General features: G+C 32.0%; 1 protein-coding gene across 3 annotated transcripts in view; it reads left to right on the top strand.

Annotated features, from left to right (window-relative positions):
• Window positions 1–23,062, top strand: part of LOC143206852 (extracellular serine/threonine protein CG31145) — a 558,035-nt gene that overhangs the window by 171,864 nt on the left and 363,109 nt on the right. For all 3 annotated transcript variants that reach the window (XM_076419660.1, XM_076419661.1, XM_076419662.1), the window contains one exon: window positions 15,122–15,403. In XM_076419660.1, the coding sequence (XP_076275775.1) occupies window positions 15,122–15,403 (282 nt within the window). The remainder of the gene's footprint in view (window positions 1–15,121; window positions 15,404–23,062) is intronic.

The raw sequence follows: 23,062 nt of genomic DNA, 5'->3' as shown, positions 1-23,062 counted from the left end.
TATTACGGCTTTATCTGCAATTCACATCGGCAGCGAAGTGGAATATTCTGTGATTACAACACGAACATATTGGCACTATTATTAGTGCGTAGATGAGTGCAGCAAATCACCACTTCTTATTCTTGAAATAAATTAAATTAAGTTAAAGTTTATATTTGTCGCTACAAGAACTATAACTTTACTTGTCAATCAGCAATGTATCGTTATAAACAACCTACGACTAGAAATCGAGTATTTATATTGTGTTATAAGTAACAGTAATAATAACTACACAAAGATGAATATACTTCTATTTTGAAAATGTCCTAAAAACTGCGTTAATTATTCATAAACTTGAATGTATCAAACATCAGTTAATCATCATCTAGGGATGTTGGCCGCTAAGGAAACTTTCAATAATTCGAATTATCTATATTTTAAAAAATATTAATATGTCGGCTTCGATGTTTTTAAAAAAATATCGTTATATAAGTATTTATATTTACAAATATTTTTAATCTTCCTTTGAAAACATATCGAAAAATTTTGGCTAACAAAAATATCGATATTTTGCATCACTATCTTCATTAATTAAAACGTTATACAAATGAAAGTAAACAGAATTTTCAAAGAACTCCTGTAAAATCATTAATTGTATTTGAATCACTTCACTTAGCACTATGTAGTTTTGTTTATAAGGTGAAATAAATTTGGGAAATAAAAAAACATTATCAGATCTGATAATTTCAAAGACATATTTACATATAGAACCACTAGGTTGTTCGAAAAAATCAAAACGGTGCATTTTCTATAATATGTGGAAAGTATATTTGTAATTAAGGGTTGTTCCTTTATATTATAACATTTGCATATATGCCAGATTCAGAAGAATGCTATAGTAAATAATCAGAAGGAGACTATGTAACTGTTGAGATGCGGGAGAGAAAATAAAGTTGTAAATTAGATACAATTTATTTTCTCTCTTCCTTGAGTAAATTAATACCCAAAGACGAGTAATTTAATTGATAATAAAGAATATATATATATATATATATATATATATATATATATATATATATATATATATATATATATATATATATATATATATATATATACATTTAAAATATATTAATTAGTACGTCATTGGAAAAGGATTATGATTCAAATCACATGTATTTACTATTAACGAAAAGTGTAGATTGGCTAATGTAGACAGGGATTCTATACTTTCAATAATACTTCAATTAATACAATAATTTCTTCAATTAATGCTCATTCAATTATTTCTTCTTCATTCTCAGACTATGTTCTCGTTGTGGATGCACAGTGTTTTAACGCTGAACCTCCTCCCTAGGGTTCTTGGTGATGGTGGACAAGGCTGGTCTAAGAAACCCTTTTCTGTATCCCGATTCGCTGAGAATATCGGTGTGGGAAACACTCCTCCAACTAGGAACTTCTCACACTGATAAAACATGTGCGTTTCGGACTCTTAGGGAATTCCCAAAAAATTCCACAATTTATAAGAGAGGATTGCCGTGAAGGCGCTTTATTTTGGGGTATGAGAACCTTTGGCGGGATGAGTTCTTTGGATTGGGATGAAGAACCGCTTTTGGGGGGATAGTTTTCGGGGTTACCTGATTGGGAACGCCTCTGATAGGGATCTGATGTGGGAATTGTTGGAGAGAGCTGAGGTTGCATGGAATTTCTTGTATAAGGAGAAAACGAACTGTCTTATTTCTGGTGTGTCAGTTTCCCGATGAATTTGGGTACTTCTTACAAACCATGGCGCGTTCAGAGTTTGCATGAGAAGTTTATTTTGCATTACCTGAAGCTTTTCCACTAGTTTCGGCCTGATAAACCGATACCAAGTGTTAGATCCATATAACATGACGGGTCTGATAATCAGCTTGTAAAGCAAAACTTTAATCATCGGGGACAATTTACTTTTTCTACAAATGAGAGGGTTAAGCACTGTGGCGACACCGTAGCCTTTGGAGATTGCTTTATTTATCTGTGATGACCATAGGAATCTACGGTCAAAGATGAGGCCGGGATATGTGGTTTCTTGTCGCCACGGGATTGAGACTTTTTCCACTCTCAGCTGGTAGGCGCGGATGTCTCTCTGATTGTGAAAGATTATGGCCTGGGTTTTTTGGGGGTTGATTTGCAACCACCAAAAGTTTAACCATTGGACTGTGGCATTTAATTGAATTTGAAGTTTTCTCTGAGCAGCATTTGCAGAACAGGAACTGGTGAAGAAAGCTGTGTCATCCGCTTATTTGGCGGTTTACACATCTTTCTTCATTGGGATGTGTGACATGAAGAGGTTGAATAATGCTGGGGTTAATGGGGAACCTTGGGGAACTCCTGCTTTGATTGATTTAGGATTGGAGAGTGTATTACCGATCCTTACTTGAAAGGATCTATCCGACAAAAAGGAACGCTGTAAAATTATCAGGTCTTTGGGTAAACCTGCTTCGATGGCTTTGTGTATTAGGCCGTTGTGCCAAACTTTGTCAAACGCTTTTGTTAGGTCTAAAAAGATCACACAGAGCTTGTGCTTTTTCTTCGTGGCGAAGTGAATTTCTGCGGCCAATCTAGTGGTCTGGTGTGCACGTGAATGTTTGGCTCTGAACCCGTGTTGTTCATCTGGTATGATATGGTTCTGCTCAGTGAACCGGTTGACTGCAAAAAAGATCGCTCTTTCAGCAATCTTCGACATTGAACTAAGCAGGCTGATGGGCCTGTAGTCTGAAGGCGAAGAATCTGCTACTTTTTTCGGAATCACAACTATGTGTGCATGTTTCCAAATTTTTGGGAGGTGTTGCAGCCGCATGATGAAATTTATGATGTTGGTTAATATCGACAGCTGCTTGTGTGGGAGCTTTTTGAGTTGGAATACTGAAATTTCATCGTATCCAGGTGCCTTTTTGGGTTTAAGATTGCTGATGATTTTTTGTAACACCTTTGGTGAAACTAGATGGTTTTGGAGATAATTTGGAGGCGCTTATTTCGTTAGATTGTTGGCCTCTCTGGTGACTTTTTTGTTTCGAGTGGCTCCACTTCCCTTTTTAAACAGTAGGCATTCCATTTGTTTTTCGAACAATTTGGCCAGGAGCTCGGCTTTTTCGCTGTCTGAGACTGCGAAGTTACCTGACCCTTCAGATTTCAGGGGGGGGGTCTGCTGTCTGAATGTCTTTTTTGACTTCCCGCGTTAGACTTTTCGAGATTCTCCATATGTCTTTGACTGAAGAGAAGTGAGTCCCACTTCTCCTCTCTCCAGACTTTGACTGTCTCACGGACTTGACTGGATGCCTCATTGGCCTCCCTTTTAACGTTGGGGTCTAAGGTTACACCAGCTCTTCTGTGGAGTCTGTTCTCATGGCGAATAATTCCCTGATATTTGGCGGCAATGCTGTCTTGTAATTGCCTTGCGGAGGTGGAATTGTGACCGTTGCCTGTTTCTGAGCAATTTGAATATCATTTGTGAGCTTGGTAATTGGTTCCTCCATTTGTTCGCGGTTGTTTATTTTGGGGATTGGAGCTGTTTTCAGTAGGATCTCTTTAAATATTTTCCAGTCCGTTTTTCGGGTTTGTTTTTCATACGGGGTTTCGATCATCTGGGAGTCTTCCACTGTCAGAGTAATCGGGCGGTGATCGGAGTCCATTTCATCGAGAACTCGTACGTCAACGGGGTTGCTGGAAGTGTGTGCAGGTTGCGGTAGTGTGTCGGTTCTCCAGGGATTATCAGTCCTAGACCCAGATCCGAACTCAGTCGGTAGGTATCAACCCCTGCCTGATTAGCCGCCAATAATTTTGGGTACGTCTCCATCGAATACGGTCCTGGATTCGTAGGGGTCGTAATACCTGCATTTCCGATACATAGAAATTACTTTGACTGGCCTGTCTGATAGAACAATTGAGATGGAAATTGATTCAAAACTGTTCGTATGTTGTGACGGTAATAAGAAGTGACGGATTACCTTTTTAATTAAGATTGCGGTTCCACCACCATTGCCAGTGGTTCTATCGTTTCTGTAGATTTTATAATTCGGTATCGGAAAACGGATGGATGGATTGAGGAATGTTTCCTGGAGCAGAAGTATGTCGATGTAGTGACTGGTCAGTACGTCGACAAGTTCCTCGTTCTTGTTGCGTACTGATTGTGCATTCCAGGACATTATGTTTAGGGATCTGAGGAGCCTAGTGTCCATTCATGGGCATGAATTGATTTGCGCGGAAAGCGCTTGGAAGATGGATTCCTCAAGCTGCGTTTGAGGAATCCAAATTTTTGCCAGTTGGCTTGCCTGTCCGGGCTTAGCCAGGTTATTAGCGAGTCGCCTACCTCCCTCGTTTCCCCCGACTGATGTCTGGTGTGGAGCGGACTAGGTAGATGGTGCTGGAAATGTTGACGACCTTGTTTTTGCTGATTTGTTTGCCGGCCTGCAGCTACAGCCAGAAAAGTTGGCTGTATGTGGTTCACCGCAAGTGCTGCATTTGGCTGGAGATATCTTTTCTTTTTCGCAGACCCTTGTCTCGTGTTCCCCTGCGCACTTTAGGCATCTGGGGCTTGCGTGACAGTGTTTTGCGGAGTGGCCGAAAGTTTGGCAGTTAAAACATTGAGTTGGTTTTCCTGAGCTACGTTGAGCATGGACCTTGATTGATTGGTTCATGAAATATTTTAAGTTAAAAATATGGCGTTCCTCTCTCGGAACCACCACATTTACGATAGGAATTGGGTTGCCTGATTTGGTTTTCCAACGTTGGATAAATTTGGGATGAAACCCGAGAGCTTCGAGCTCAAATTTAATTTCATCTGTCGCTACAAAAATTGCCAGACCCCTGAAGATTGCCCGGAGGCATCTTTCCTCCGGGGGGCAGAACGAATGGTATTAATATTTCCGCTCGTCTAAAATTTTAGTCAACGCATGGAAATCCTTTTCTGTTTTAAAGAATACACCCTCCTTTTTTGTCTGAGTAATGCCTATTTGAATGGCGTGTTGGCTTGTTATTCATCTTAACTCGCAAATTCGTTGACTTTTGATTGGGAAAATTACGCTTACGTTTATTTACGGTGCTCTCCGTCGTTTCAGCTGATAGTTTGGAACTGGCTGCTTTGGTGTCTTGAAGTTGTCCGGTTTAGCTGCTTCGCTGGTGTTTGGTGTGGGAGTTAGCCATGGTCTTGTCAGGGGTTTATTTTTTATTGGTGGATTGCTGGTGTCATTATCTGTCACAGCCGGCCCGGTTAACTTCGGTTTCTTCCCTTGGTTACTCATTAGTGATAGCCTTTCTTTCTTTCGGCTATTGGGCATTGGGAACCCTTCTTCGGATCTGGTTTCGTCGTCTGTTGTTTATTTTCTCGCTATGTATTCTTGATCGCTCATTGCTTTCAAGTTGATATTAGATGTTATGGTTTTCTGTACTGGTTTTTGTTGGTTCCTGTTCGTTGGGTAGTTATTGCTCATGGCCTGGATTGTTTTTGTCAGTACTTCTATTTGTGTGAAGAGATGGGATACTTGTTCCTGGACCCGTGCACTCTCCTTGCGCGACTCCTCGTACATTTGTTTCCATTTGACTTGATTATGATTATTCTGATTATCGTCGGCTACTTCTGGCAAGCCTATTTGGCTTGCCATCAGTCACCGGTGTTTTCACTGGGTTGTTGGTCCTTTTGTTTCGAATGATTTTTCCACTCGGGGAATTGACCGTGCTGGACGCAGGTAGGGTAAATAGGTAGCGCGAATGTCTGAAAGTGTTCACGCACCGACGGTTGCTCGAGACTGTTGTCTTCTAGAGACTGTTCATTTCCACGATTTCGGGTCTTCTTGGTATTTATGGTTATAGGCGCCACAAGGAGTCCTCTACCAGATCTACCATTCGACACGTTTCGTCTAGCCACGGTACTTAAACACTCGCTATCCTAAACACTCGACAACGAGCCGATGGGAATCATCCTTGTTGAAGACGTCTGTTTTGTCTACTTGGTATCTTTTTGCCTGTTTATATTTACCAGACGTTCAATATAATGTGTACATTATGTTTTTTATCAGGTCATAATTCTTTTCCATGTCATATATATTGAAAACTTCAGTTAAAAGGTCTAATAAATTGAAGCCTCTAACATTAGAACCGAAATGATTCTACAATTAGCGTAATTTACATTTTACATGGCTGTCCCAACCATTTATAATAAATTTGCGTCTCAACGACAAAAGTTACAAAGTCTCTGTTTACAAAAGAGAATTTCGAGAATACAAACCTCTTGTTAAGTTATCAATCATATTTTAATCATCTATCAATTACCATATCCATCTTATTTAGCACAGTGTAGTTTAGTGAAGTATTTAAATAATTAAATGTTTACTTTAATTATAATAGTTGCGAATAAGTGACGTTCTGAAAAATGCTATAAAAATAATCCGAAGAAGAGTATGCAACTTTATCAGTCCTTAGTATCTCATCTTCGTAGTCTATTAGTTTCATTATCTTGTAACACTATTTTCTACACTATTTCTACTTGGAACAAAAGGTCTACCTTCCCCATTAATTAACTATGCTGTTGGATAAAATCCCATCAACCTTTATTTTTTGTTGTATACTTTTGTACTGTTAAACTAACTACATGTGCAATACCATGATTGTGAGAAAACTTCGATGAGTGTAAAAGAGAAAGTTTACTTGTAAACGAGGATAGGGACTGCACAAAATCTGCAAGAATCTAATGTTTAATATAGGGTCGATAATCAAGTTCAGTGTTAACATCACAAGGCCACATTATTGCTTGTATGTTTTGTTAGGGTCAGATAAAAAACCCTTATCAATCTTTTATTAGTTCTACGCATATATAAATATGATAAACACGATACACAATCACGATAGAACGAAATCAATAGCGATCTTTAGGAATTCCTATCGCAAATTCAATAACGTTAAAAATAAAATGATTTTCGACCGCCGAAAGGCAATATTGCAGGTCTACGACAAGCCGTATCCACCCCTTAAATACATCGTGAGCTGCTATAAAAATTTGACGAGACAGTCTATATAGCCAGTTTTGAAATTAATTCGACTTTTTATCAGCTTGTCAGTGGAATAATGGAGGAAGACGTTTGAGCTTTGCGATATTTATGGCCAACGATACCGATAGAAAAGTAAACGAAGAATGTGACAATATAGGCAGGATTGTACTAAGGCTTATTCAGTTGTAATTTTATAGAAATCTGTTATCGGTTATTTATGGTTGCACTGGTATAAAAACCAATGCTTATTTGATCGTAATTTCATCTTTATTTATTCAGATATTATTTTTATTATATATTAATATTCTGTTTTATAATGGGGCAATGTTTTGTATGCATTTTGTGTTGGCTAACAATGTTCGGTGTATGTTTTTTTTCTGATATTTGATACTTTGAACTTTACAGATAACAAAATTAAACATTTCTATTATCACTACTTGGTAGTTGCGCCTAATGTAATAATATTTACCGGTTCGTTCAATGTGCAAATTTGTTTCAAAATAATTTGTAATTATAAAGAATCTGATTGAGTCAGCATTTGTAGTTATTTATAAAATTCGTTGATCTATAGTTTCGGTAGAATTTGCTATTTTTAACCGGCTTCGAAAAAGGAGAAGGTTATATGTTCGGCTGTATATATATGTAATGTATGTTCGCCGATTTCTCCGTCAATTGTGAGCCGATTTTCAAAATTCTTTTTTTATTCGAAAGAGAGTGCACTTCCAAGGTAGTCCCATTGGAACCAAATCAAGATAATCAATCAAGTTGGGGGAAGGCGGGAAATTGAGTCAATCGCTTAAATTTCAGAGGCAAATGCAAAAGCCATTCAGTTTGCATTTTAAGTACTAACTATAGCATATAAGACCTCGTAGAGATATTCTAAATAACTGCTTCTATGATGTAATGGTTAAGGAGTTTAGCTCTCTAACGGAGGTCACGGATTTGATTCCTAGCGAGGACAATAGCTTTTTATTATTGTTTAGTTAGAACATTTATCAAATCACCTAGGCTAGTTAACGGACCCCGGAGCCTGAAGCACTCCTTATTTTCAATCATTGTTTCTTTATTCCTATTTTTCCTCATAGGGGCTGCACTTTTACTTGGCCTACCTATTGTAATATTGAATATAACAACTGCGTAATATATTGAATACATTTCTAACACTAAAAAGAGAAAAATAAAATATTTTTAACAAAAAAATTGAACCGACTTCAAAACATAAATATGGAAATCACTGAATATTAAAAAATAATCAAAGTTAGATAAATAAAAAATAAAACGGTTTAAAACAAAATATGTACATATTATAATAATCCGTTGTAATAACTAAATAAAAATAATCAAAAACCTTATTTAACCTAAGTTATCTGCTACACGTATTTTATATTCTACTATATATGTTTTACACACAATTTAGCTTAATACCTACGTAAACCTATTTATCTATTTAGAATATTATTTTATCGACTACCAACTGATCACTTTGATGTCGGTGCCGAGCCCAAATAGTACAAAAATAATAATATAACTTTATGACATATATAAAAAATTAAATTATCAACAAAACAAGTCTAAAATTACATAACTGTTTATATATCTGTATATTATAAAAATATATGATTACGGTAAAAATTCTTTTAACAAGCACATGTTCAGCAAATTCAATTATATACACCGGCCGTAATGCAAAAAATTACTATATTAATTAAAATTAGGAATTTTTTGGTTAAGCTATACTCTTCTACATTTGGCTCTATAGCTGTAATGTAAATAACATTACACTTATAACTTTATCTCTATCTATCTGGCGACCAAGGCGCCAATTAAAATGATAATATATTATTATTAGCCATATCATATAGGGCCAAGATAACTAGATAATCGATATGTATGAAAATTATTAAATCAATATTTGACAAAATTTTCAGAATTATATAATTGAATTGAAGTTTTTAAAAATTGTAACATTATATAGATAGTTTGTGTTATTAAACTTGTAGATACTGTTCGTTTGTTCTTTATAGAATGAAATATCAAGTTTATGAAAGTTCTATTTCGCTAATTTTATGTTCTAATAGTTGATATAGTTTAAAAAGTCTACTGATTCTATATGCTTAAATTTCATTTATGAACTATGCTCTATTCTCTATTTGACTTCTATTGTCCGCACAGTCAAGTAGCGCTTGTTATCTTGCAAATTCGTTCTTTTAACAATACATATTTTTATAATATTTCTTTTGATTTCTCACCAACTGACTATCTTTTAACTCATCTTTCTCTCATAGTTAATATTAGGATCCATAAACTCTATGAGAACGTTAATGGGTACAAAGTGTTACAGCTGACAACGCGTATTATAACCTATGCCGATGAAGCTAGCTTCAATTAGAAGATATCAGACAGTAGTCTGGAAATGGCGTCAATAAAAGTCAATAAAAACAATAATAATGGTCAATAAAAGTGGCGATTATAAGATCAAAGACTTTAATGTCTTATGTCGTCGTACTGTAGTGATTTAGAAGTATAGAGCATTTTAGAAGGGTGCAGCACTGCTGTACTAAAGCATGGGATCACTTGAATTTTCATATGCTCAATGTGACGCTTTACATATTCTAGAAAAATATGCTAGTAATTATGTAAATTAGAATTTTTTATTTTAATTACTGTTGTATATGCGGGCAAATCAGGATAAATCCATCATTGTTTTGTAATAACCTAATGCGTCTTTAATTTAAATAAATTTATTTAGGATATTGAATTTGGAAGACGCGGAATTCTTTAATCTATTACAATAAAATATATATAATCATACAGTAAGTGGTAGAGTTATATAAATTATGAAATGTGGTGTGTTTAAAAACAAAAGCTTATATTTTGATTTAAAATCATTTTAATTATCGGAAAGCACTGGCGATTCAAATGATATGATATGTTGGTCATCCCAAATGATACTTTCAGCTTAGTTAAATTCTAATATTAACGAAACTCTTACGTCTAGTCACGCCTCTCGTTTGGTCTCTTAGCCTGAGATAAATGAACCGTATTTACTTCAACCACCAGTCGGGCGATATATCATATATACATTTATTATTTGCGGACAACTTTTTCATCAAATGAGTATGCAAACCTATCCAAAGAAAGCTCTTTACTATAACTATTCAAACCATACTTCAGATATTTAAAGTAACAGTTTAGTTAAATTTTCACTGGAATATGCTAAAGCGTATCACTCAAATGATTAATTTTATGACTGAATAATCATATTATTAAAATAGTCTTCCATCATAGATTTCCCTTTATATAGATGCAGTTAAACTTAATTTAAAGAACTTATATATGTAAACGAAGGAAAGGCAGAGTAATTAAACTAAAAAAGTAAATTTAATTAGTATTACATGTAAAAACTTTCAAACCTACGGTGGCCCCAGCAAAGCTAAGTCTCTGGGGTACTTTAATTAATTAGTTTAATGTTGCATTTAGTTATTTTTCTATAATATTTAGTTGCTTATTTTGACCAGTAAAGTGGTATTGTTTTCTGAAAATTGTATTGATTAATCTTACTATGTTTGTATATATATATATATATATATATATATATATATATATATATTATAAATATATGTTCTATTTGTATAATTATCATCGATTATTATTTCATTTAATAAGTATGTTCATGCATTCCAATATCCATTCTTTTCACTTTGTTTTGATATTCCCTACATTCCACTCTAAAATAAATTAAAACTGAAAGAACATATTTATATACTATAATAATAATATCTATTACTTTGACGTGTTTTTCATGTTTTGAGAGGTTTTCAAATTATAGTTTGAAAAGACATCTGCTATTACATGTTGCAGAAAATTCAACAAAATTCTTTTTTTAATTTTCAGCAAAAGTCCTTCAAAATTAATTAGCAATCTTTATATATATTTTCGTAAAAAATATATATAGAAAAATATCGCCATTCTTCATAAAAACTACCCAATATCAAAAAAAATAAATACTCATTTATTTTGGTAATGCTAGAAAAGGAAGATTGTAATAATATAGACAAGATTGTTCAGCTTATTAATAAGCTCTATTTATAGGCGTTATATGAAATATAATATCGAACAAAACATGGATTGGTAGTATCACGTTTAATTATTTTTAACTTTGTTTTTTTATATACCGACATTCTCAAATAGTATTTAATTTCATTATGCTTTATAGGTTTTATTGTAGTGAAGAATATTCAATATAGAGTACGAAGGAACAATTTTAATAAGTAGTTTAAATAGTGGAGAACAATTATAACAACCGTTCTTTCATTACACCAATAATTCGCATAAGTTTTGAATTCAATTGGTAAATTTTTATAGATCGAAAACATTAGGTTTCTCACCAAAATATTCACATATCAATAAGCTCTTTAAATGGGCATTATTTATTCTTATTTTTATTTCATTTGTTAACATTGGTTCAAAGTTGACTTAAATGATAAGTAATCTGAGAGCAAATAGAAAATGTTATATTATAGTAACAACATATTTGTATTTGATATCATTTACCAGATCTTTTAAAATATCGTTTAAAATAATATTGATTGATTTTTATCCATTGTTTGTGCTAGCTATACAGATAACTGTATATAGTCAATTCAAAATAGCAGTGACACGGGAAACGTCGCAATGTTGCCGCAGCTACTCTGGGTTTTGGTACATTTGGGCTCTGACATATTTAAAAATTTTAATATAAATAAAATTATTGAACAAATATTCTATTAAATTAATTTATTTTAACATTATAGTACATCAAGTGCATTTATTATCGAAAAACTTAAAATTACAATTAATTTTACAGCCACAATTATTTATGGGTTAGAGTTATTTTATTATATATACATTGAGCTTTTTTCCACACTAATATTGATACGGTTCTAGACGTGTTTTTATATGTAATGGTATCCCTCGAAGGCCTAATCTACTTAATTAACAATGGTATATCTGAGTAATGTATTCTACTTTCATTAGAGAGTATATTTATATTTTACGCTTAGTTCTTGTTTCTTTCGACGCAATGTATCCTTGTAAAGTCATTATGATATTACTATATTTCTCTTTAGTTTAATATCTGTATACATCTTTCTTGATAAAACTACATTTAATCACTGCATTCCCCTTAATGCATTTGCCATATCTGCAAAACCGTTAGTGTTATTTCCCTATTCATACATGTTAACCAGACATTCATGTATCTTCTGAACAATAAAACACATGCTGATAAAGCTTTCACACTCTATAATACAATTTCCTATAATTAAAGTATATTAATTATATACTGACCTTTAGTGGTTTCCTCTTTCATCACCCTGCCTTGGTAATCATCAGCATTTAATCATAAACCAACATTCATACAGTTTTACTCAATCACAGTCACTTTCAGAAATACTAGTCAAGTTAATAACCAAGCTGTTTATTTCCAATCTATTATAAACTTGCTCCAGATTCTACAATTTGTCAATTTCTTCTTCAATGTGTCTGATCGAGCTCATAGAAAACCAAGGTGTTATTTTCGACAAGGCCTGTTTCCATAAATCCAGACAGTTCTGGTTTAAATATCCTCCTCGACCTGAATATCTATTGCAATAATCCTTTGCAATACCCCATATCAACCCATATGGATTAAAATGCAGTGATAGGGTGGGAGACATACTACTCTGTAGCCTTAATACTCAGTAATCTAAGGTTTTTTTCTAAAAAAGTAAATTACATAAAATGTAATTAAATATTTAATTTATATGTACCGAGTAATAATTTGAAATTGCTTATTCTTTAACATGATTTCCACGAAACTTATTTTATTTACTTTAAGCCATTCTTTAATTGCAGCCTTTGTTGGTGAATTTGTTAGGATTTTCTCCTAGGTAGATATGGTGTATTGTACATAATAATCACTGATGGTTCCTCCAAGTTCTTTAAAAGCTGATTTTCAAATTACTGCCATGGTAGTCGCCCTTGGACTTAGAGAAGCACTAATTCTGCACCAGGAATAAAACCATTCCTGTTTCCAGCATGAAAAACTATATGTCTGCAATGAATTATTAATAAATATTATGACTAACAAAACCTAATCGATAGTTATTCCAACGTTTACCTTTTCCCATGAACCTTTTTTGTCTTTACACTATATTTATTATCATCTTGCCATGTGCAACCCAATGTACCATTCTCAAATATTCATGGCTCTTTTAAATTTGTAAATTTATATAATTATTCCTTGATTTTGTTTTATGTTTTTAAAAATTCTATTCTTTTAATAGCAATCTCTGGAAATTCCATGAAAACCCTTCGTGGGTTATCTTTACACTACTTAAATCCTATATTATCCAACAATGTATGAACGGATGTTCTACATCTCTCAAATAGCTGTATATCTTTTGGATTTTTGTGGATATTTTCCAGAATAACAATATTCTCTGAAATAATTGTATTAAATTATGTTTCGATTGAAAAAGCTACTTACTGTTTTATACATTTCGTATATTTGATCTCTGAAACACTAAGATTGATCTTGATTCGTCACCTCTTTCGCATAAACAAGGTTTTTTTTGGCGAATTTATGGTTATATATATATTTTTTTTCAAGGCGCAAAAAATATTTTCATTAAAAACCGCGACAATTTCAAATTTATTAAAAGCGTTAAAACAACGTTTGCCGGTTTATAACCCGTAATTATAATATTTTCAGAAGTTTGGCAAACGGACAACTTTTGCAGGCTCATTCCGTTACATGTTCGAACTTCTCTAACAGAATTCTATCGCGTTTTAAATATAATAAAATGGCGAGGTTAACTTTAGACAGACATATATTGACACTCGTGTCACTGCTATTTTGAATTGACTATGTGATTAGGGTGTACTATCTATTTTCTTTTTGATAATTTTTTCCTAATATCTTTAAAATCTGCTTTTTATTATGCTAATGTTTTATTCTAATGAATTAAAACATTTGTACTTAACCAGACTGGTTTGACAGAAGCTCAATTTGTTAAGGTGGGATTGAAGTCAACATTTGAAAAAATCAGTCCGGTAAAACTTGAGTTATGGTTGTTTTACCATACCCGTAAGTTATACAGTAATTGATATTCTGAAAAATCCTCTTAAAGGATTAATCTTTGAGAAAATATGAAAATTATCGAATTTTTTTCAAATTTCTAGGCTAGCGTACCCCTTTAATGACATTTGCGTGACATTTCTAATACAGTTTTCACCATTTTTATTTCACCATACTATTTTCATAGCACCAATGATGGCACTATTTCACACCAGACAGTAGGACAGTATGACATCTCTACTACTGGTAGGTGTATTTATCGGGATGTATTTATCGATAACCCCAGATCCAACATTTCTGTTCGTTTCGTATCGTTTATTTTGAGGCCAAATTTGACTCAGTCATTTTGTAAATAATTTCAACTATTCCTCAAATTTGCATATGTGTAATAAATGAATTATCTATGATAATTCATAATATAATGATAAAAGTATATTGTTTTTGTAATAGTATTTATTTAGTTCCCTTTTTAAGTTATGGGTTTTTCAGTTTATCATGTTGACGCTAGTAACTTTTATGTTTGTATTATTATAATTCATTTTTTAAGATTTTTAAGTATTTTGTTACGTCATATTAGAGGGAAAACTGCTTTATTACTTACTTGAATTGTGTTTTAATATTTTATTTATTGTCCTATTTAAAATTATTACCTATAAAATATTATTTAAAATGTTTTTTGTCGTAAAGGCGGCGGGATGGTGTCCTGATATTGCGATTGTCGTTGGATCAAATCCTACTGGGATATGGTCATAAATTTATGTTTGTGATTATTTAACATTTCTGATTATTCTTACAAAAGTGCAGAATCCGATGCATTTTTTATTTTAAAACACTCAGTTTTGCTGTTGCATTTCATATAAATATTCAAAAAAATTAGGATGTGAATCAAATTTTAAATAATAATTATAAGCAACTAATTGAAATTATTTTAGTGATAATTTTGTTCTAATATTAAGTTTATTTAAATTTAATATTTAACTATTATAATACAATCCTCTAACAATATATATATATTTTTCAGTGCTGTGAGCGGAAATATATCCAAAGAAAGTCTTCCAAATGATACCATTGTGCATAGTGCCGCGAAATCAACTGGTAAAAGTGGATCACAGAAAATCAAGAATCTCGGAATAAAAGAGCAGTTCGATGGCTTCAACGATCTCGTTGACTACCTGGCTTTGGATAGTATGGAACGAGAAAAATATAAACTGGAAATCGGTAGAACCCATGGCGTCATTAAGAAAATTGAGGTCGACGATCAAGAGAATCCTAGCTTAGGGGAATTGAAGAGTATCATTTTGGAGTAAGTATATTTTTTTGTTAATGTTCTTTTCATAATATATTTTATTCATATTGTATATTCATATTTATATTTAATAATGTTCAATTGTTAAAAATAATATGGTTCGTGTAATGAAACACTCAATATATAGTTTAAAAATAAAGGAAAGTTCTACTTAAAAATAACGGAAATAACGAATTTTACAAATATGGTGGAATTATAATATCTGCGTTTTGGGGCATCTCTTTACAAATAACTAGAAAGTCCTGAATAGTTGTATTTTATAAACGTCTTACGATCCGTGAGATATCTATATGCAAAAGTCCCAACATTTTGCATACAGATTGGTTTATTGCTAAAAGTATCCACAAATGAATCTGAAAATTGGATTAGTTTGATTTGCAGGGTTTCCTCTGTAAATCATATTAGAATAAATGCAGTTTGGAGTATATTTTGACTTAATATAGGTAACAACCTTTAGTGTGATCTGAGAACAGTACTTATAATATCTTATAATATCCACCGATTCAAGTTTATGCCTTTGGATTAGTTTTTCATTGTTACTTATTTATAGTTTATTAAATTAATTAGAATGTAATTGATATTTTATGCGTTTATCATTTATCATCAACTTCAACAATTTCTTGTAAGAATGGCCGTGAAAAGCGCCAAACATGTTTAAAATTACCAAAATATACCATTAGAAATATAAAGAAAGGTATATCATGTACAGCTAAATTATGAATCTTCTATTATTAAGTGAAAATGTTGAGCATTCGATTCACATTCGCCATGTAATTTTTTTCATCTTAAAGCAAGAGAGACAAATTCTACTTCATTACCCCTTAGAGGATAAAAAATTATAATGCAGAATTGAATTGTTCTGATAATATATTAGAATATATTAGAGAAGTTATACCTAAATGAACATAAACATTAAAAAAACTAAATTAAATATATGTGTATATGTTTTTTAACTTAAAATGGATATAATATTTAAAGTATAAAACACTACGAAGTCTTTAATATTTTTCTGCTCTTACATAATTCAATATATTGGGTCTTATATTAATTCACTTTAAAAATTGTGCTTTATAAAAATTACAATTTTAATCATGGTAAATTTTTATACGGCCATTGTTTGTCATAAACTTTGACAAGTTTTGGGAAATGTCGTCATAAAAAGTGTGCTGCAAGCAGGCTTACAAACCCGTAAAATTGTGAGCTATAAAAGGCGGTGAATCATTTACAGTCAAATTATGAACACTTTGTATAAAGCGTAAATATAAAATTAAAAGGTCTTGGTATTTTCAAATATCCTCTCAAACATCATTAATAATTACTAAGAGAGATCTAGAAATTAAATAATATTATAAAGTTATTTGTTGCTAATGGCAGTTTAATTAAAAACATTTTTATTGGAATTATTTAGTGATTAGTTTTAGGTCATCTTGTAAATTATTTTGCAGCAATTTGATATGTCGGATTTATTTTTTTATGTAAAATAGCTATTCAATATAATTAAATATTATCTACTAGGATTATATTATTGTTACTAATGTTACTTCAACCAAGTTTTAATAGAATGAATATGTTTTTATCGGAATTTGTAATTTTTAGGAAGTGCTATATATAATCATTAACTAAAGCAAAACTGAAAGGAAATACTTGGAGAAGTAGTTGACGAAGAACATTACGGGAAAATACTTTCGGTATATCGATGACCAATTTCTTTAATATATAGAAACATTTCGATTTTCATCCGCAATTGAAATTAATGTTATCCTTTAAGATCTATAATGAGCTGTAATGATTATTGAATGAGTTTTGTAATATTCACATTTTTTTTGTATGTATTCATTTCATTCATTTTATATGAAGATAATTTGATAAAATGCTATTCAAAGTGAACGCCGGTATAGACAGTCGAAAACAGCTCGAAATTCAATAACAACGACAATTGCACGCTTTTACGTCTACTCGTTATAAACCCTATGGTGGATCATAATTGTATAGTTACTTGAATAACTCCCTCCATTGCTTGATACTCTCATCGTATGACTTTATGAACGTTCACTTTGTTTTTGAATGTTGTAGTTAATGGCTTTACTCCTGCCGCTCACCCTCTTAAGTGTTTGCTAGAATGTTCTATATTCACGTTTCGTAAATGCATGCACCATATTTATTTTACTTGTTTAAATCAAAGGTATAGGGTGAGATAAGATAATTGTTATATATTTATTTGCGATTCCACTTAAAATTTATGGTAACTTTATTTTCATTGATAATTATTTTTATTAAATGGTATTTCTGTTAATGGGATGAGTAATATATACTATTCTGTATATCTAATAAAAAGTATTGATCCTGATAATTAAGTTCCTCAGTTTGCTGAAATATGATAGGACATTATTTTCCTATAGTGAAACCAATAACAATAAAAAACATCGTGATATTCAATATGATTCAAAATATTCACATTATTTATAATTTTATATTATTTTCCAAAGCAATTTTTTGTTTGCAGAATGTCCTCCTTCATTAACTCATACCATACAATGGATTTTGTTTCTTCTATTAACTTCACGAACATAGCGATACAGAGGAACCTTAAATTATTTTTGGATCTGTAACATCTGTATGAAATACTTTATTTTAGAATTATGCTTACTAAAAAGAATGTATATGTAATGTATATGTCAATATTATCCATATATTGATAGATAATATGTATTCAATGGATATGTTCACATTTTTAATGCCTTCCATTTTTCATTGCATTGAGCATTGTTTACTTTATGTCCTGTGCAAATATATCAGGCTTATAAAATAATTTTAAGTGGTTGAAAATAGATGCCGTTATTAATTGTATCGGCTACATTAGTAACCAACTTCATGTTAAAGTCTCAATAATAGGCTTGACTTTTCGATATATGTCACTTCGCTGAACGGCGAACATTTTTTTTCATTGCGTTGAAATCGTGAATATGTGCTGAGGTAATCGCATTTGCGGAAAATTTTACTTTTTATTTCAATTTGACGAGAAGGGCGTTTAAAGGTCATTGAATGCGTATGGTAACCACTTCAAAATGGGAGTACCAATTTCTAAGTATTAAGTGTTGTTCTTGAACCGAAGGCAAATAGTACTTTGGACAGCCACAAACTAATAAGACCAGGATTTGAAGCCATCACTTGATGAAACCATTAATGGGATCCCTATCGACTACAATTGATGCGTTCGAGCTGAGAATTGCGCGAAAAATAGCCGGAATACTTCAGGGACAGATTGCAAAACAGGTGAAAACCCTATCCATCGTATTCTCCAGACCTGGCTCCTACTAATTACTACTTGTTCAGACATATGACTCGTGACTTCTCTGAGCAGCACTACGCTTCTTATGAATGTATCAAAAAATGGGTCGATTCATGAATAGCCTCAGATAGAATCCTGAAAATGCTTAAAATATGGGAAAAAGTAGGCGCTATCGATAGACAATACTTTAAATAAAATAGATTGTACAGATCTTTCTCAATAAAGCTTCAAATTCACAAAAATCTTTAGAATTAATTTATGTTTAATTAATGTTTACTGGCAGAATTTGATGAAATAGTAATGCTGTATGTAGCATTGCCATGTGTTGTTCAAGTTGAGAAAGTATTGAGGTTAGGAATTACAGCGAATTAATTTTTAAGACGTCTGTTCATATTATTTTATGGCACATAAAACTATAATGTCTGATGCCTATTATAATAAAAAAAAAATATTAATCGATTTTGATTAATAATTTGGTAACCAGTATTCTTCGTCCGAAAGACTAAAATCGTTTTAAAATTAATGGAAAATTAATAACCTGACGGAGTCAGGACCAGAATCAACGACGAACCGAAAATGGCCGTTACGGGCGCGAAATCTTCGACGACAATGACCATAAATATTTTCGTCCTAATACTAAGTAATAGCCGAAACGTCTAATTTAAAAAAATATGAGGCGATAACAGAGCTTTAAATTTCTTTTCGTGTTCGACGATAAAATTTCATGGCCTTATTCGGCGGGCGCCCGAGCCTCCCTCCGGGCTTGCATAAATTTTGACGGGATTGCCATCCACTTTATCGCATCATAAACAGCGGCCTCCTTCTCGCAAACAAATTTTATTCGGACCTGACGCCGACTGACTTTAAAACGGCCGATTTTTTCCTGGCCGCCCCGGACCCGCCGTACGGAAATATTTGATTGTTTCATAATTCGCGCGTTAATGATTCGCCGCTTTTTACGACGCTTCTTTTAATGGTCGTGTTGTGCTGCTGTTTCCTGCTTTTTTACGATGACATTTGCCGAAACCATTCTTAAAGTGTAAACAGTCGCTAAATTGTTTTCGATATACCATAATATTTCCATTTTCTGTTTTATTAACATTTATTGAAAACACCAGTATAGACGATTTTAGACCCGATCAATAAAAAGCTTTTTATAATGTGGGGGGTTAAATCCAAATAATCAGACCGTGTTTCAAAAATGGTTCTAGTTTCCTATAATATTAAATAAATTATTTATTTTACTATTTTTGATTTTAAAACTAATTTACAAACTGCATAGGCAATATATTCAACGTCGTGATGACTTGAGTTTATTGTTATTTTGAAAGAACTATATATGAATTGTTGAGTGTCAGGCTATTATTATTATTGCATTTAAATATGTAATAAAACAACTGTTAACTTTTCAACGTTTTTATCAAAATCAATATATAAATAATCAGGAAACAAAAACTATATTTGATATTAGAATGAGATTGTAATGTGAAATCATTTCCTTTTCCACTTTTAAGCTAATCACTAAAATTTTCTAATCACTAAAGTTCAAATTTTACTGTGGATAAATATACGCCCCAAGAACGAGCAGAAATAGTGACAATATTTATTGAAAATAATCGTTACATTGCCACTCAGGGGAAATTGCGTCAAGAATAATCCTCGTCCAATGCCCTACAAAACCACAATTTTTGACAGTACGGCACGACAGCAGACAGGCGTCGTTCTGGAAGACAACGGACGTCTCGTAACACGGCTCTGGTCAGCGATAGTGTTGAAGAGTCTCTAGAAAGATCAATTCGGAGACGTGGTTACCAGTTACACCTTTCTGCACGCAGTTTAAGGCAAATTTTTAAAACTGATGTTCTGATCAGATCTAAGCGATCCTGATCAACGAGTTGAGTACAGTAATGCAATTCTAAGGATATCTGGTGAAGATTTTTCGTCTAAATTAATAATAAGCGATGAAGCCCATTTTCTTCTCAGTGACCATGTCAATAAACAGAACAGTCTGTTTTGGGGAACACAGAATCGTCAATTTATTCATAAAACACCATTGAATCACGGTCACCATTTAGCCGATATAATTTTTCAATCATAACGAAAAAAAATGTAAAGGCCAAATAAACTTGAAACTCATGAAAACCAAACATACTTATTTTTTCTTTGAGCAAATTTATAGGCAATCAAAATAGTAGAGGGACTTTTGCTCCACGTTTTATATGAGAATATTAGAAAGATGTCGTATCACCTTGAAAGAGCCATACTTCTGTTTACTTTCATTTCAGGCGAATTCTAATATTTTAATATAATCTGTATAATAATAATCATAATGACAATCTGACAATCATGAAGTATGTTTGCGCAAAACCTATTTAATGACCATTAATAATGAGTATCTAGTTTTTAACCCTTAGCAAGGTAATTCATAATATTTGTTTAAACGCTCTGGATATAATGTTCGATAAACGTTAGTTGCTAAATAGAAGCACTTGCTTAGTCACATCACTAAGAATATTATATAAGGCAATCCTTTATGGTGTAAATAGCCCGATACAATTGTGTTTGAAGAAATTTTATTTATCAACATATTTATATATTTATATACAAAAATTCTATATCTATATTACAGGCTCTAATTAAGATAATAATATCTGGTTTTATTATGTCATTTTATTATACAGATTGCGATTAGCTCAAGCCTATCAGATTAATGATTCCTCCCAGTCCTTCGTGTGCGATAGCCCAAAGTGAGATATGAGCGATTATCAGACAAGTCGACATTAGATTAATATACCCGCGCATTTAACCTCCTTGGTTGTAAAAACTTGTTAGACAATCCATCCATTTATCACTGTTCAACTAAAACTTGACGGTCGGTTTCATTTAAACCAACTTCAGATTAAAACAGTTATAAATTCTGGAAAATATTTGACATTTTATATTTTCACGTTTGCTATTTTCAATCTTCCAAATAGCATCATTGTAAGTTATATTAATATTACCTGTTTAATTATTGCTTATTTATTATACATTTTCACTATTAATTAATAGATTAAAATTTTTTGCTTCCGTTTTTTTCCCAAATTACAATTTAATATAAAAAAAATATTTACTGTTTACTGCCTTTCTCTGACAGCTTGCTTTGGAATAAATTGTAAGTTTTTGGAAGTGACTCACAAATCAAATTAATTTTTTTTAAAACGAGATAATATTGAAAAATAGAGTTATAACTATTTATTAACTTTCAATTTATATAACATAAGAACAATGTGTCCAGTAGGAAAGTTCAAATTACAATATCTTATAAATAAAACAAAAGCAACTGATTCTTACATATTACTTTTTACTAAAGAATTACCTTTGAACTGTGTAATCTTCGATGTATCTTTTTAGTGAGTTAGTTGGATAACCCTATAAATGAAAATGTATTTAGCCTAAGTTACCATAACTTCCATTCCTTTCCACCTATTCTTTAAGCTTAAGATTTTCATAGAACATAATCATTCTAATAATACCACATAACTTTCCTTATGTTATGTGTTTATTATGTTTCATAAACATAATTGTCCTTCATTTATCTACTATAAATATACTTTATCTTGCACATATTAGTGAATAATCGATATGTTAGAATTGTTGTATAATATTATGTCAATATTTGATTGCTATTTTTCCTTAAAACTATTTTATATTTTTAAAATATATTTGTTATATGTTTAGTACTTTCTAGACTTATTATTATGTAACATTTATTAATCGTTATTTTCTTATTAAAATAAAACCATGATGAATTATTTCTACCATATGTTTTATTTGTCTCTTTGTTAGTTGTCCGTATCTTCCAAAGGTGATTATAAGAAACAAAATAAAACATAATGATTAGTAGCTATTCTTAGCAATATGAATCTGTCTTTGAAACATTGTATAACATCTAACGTTGTAAAAGGAATCCTATTTTTCGGAAAAATTCAAGAACAAATAATTTTGGCTTAAAAAATCTTTCTACGATACCTAAACTGAATATTTTTCGGTCATTATCTGTAATTTATTGTAGTATTTTGTCGATGTGCAAAAATAGCATTAAAATAAATGGACAAATAATTTTAAATGGAACCATATTAGCTTATTTTTAGAATCTGGTAATAAAGCTGAACTAAGGAAGTCGTATATCATTCCGGTATTTACATAATTTAGTTTAATAGCGACAAAAATAATGTAAACATCGTTTCGGGCGGTCTTAATTACTCAGAAATGTGGAGAAATTAGTGACATTATGCGATGATGTAAAGGATATTCCTAAGTTTAGTTCCTTTAAGTCTTTGTAGTCACGCGAATTGAGATAAACCCTTTAAATGGGGTTGCTCCGA

The sequence above is a fragment of the Rhynchophorus ferrugineus genome, unplaced genomic scaffold (genome assembly GCF_030347505.1).
Source record: "Rhynchophorus ferrugineus isolate W39M unplaced genomic scaffold, kcgeb_rfMv2 rfM1, whole genome shotgun sequence".
Taxonomy (NCBI): Eukaryota; Metazoa; Arthropoda; class Insecta; order Coleoptera; family Curculionidae; genus Rhynchophorus; species Rhynchophorus ferrugineus.
Note: the sequence above shows the minus strand (reverse complement) of the source record. Positions and strands in the feature narration are given on the sequence as shown.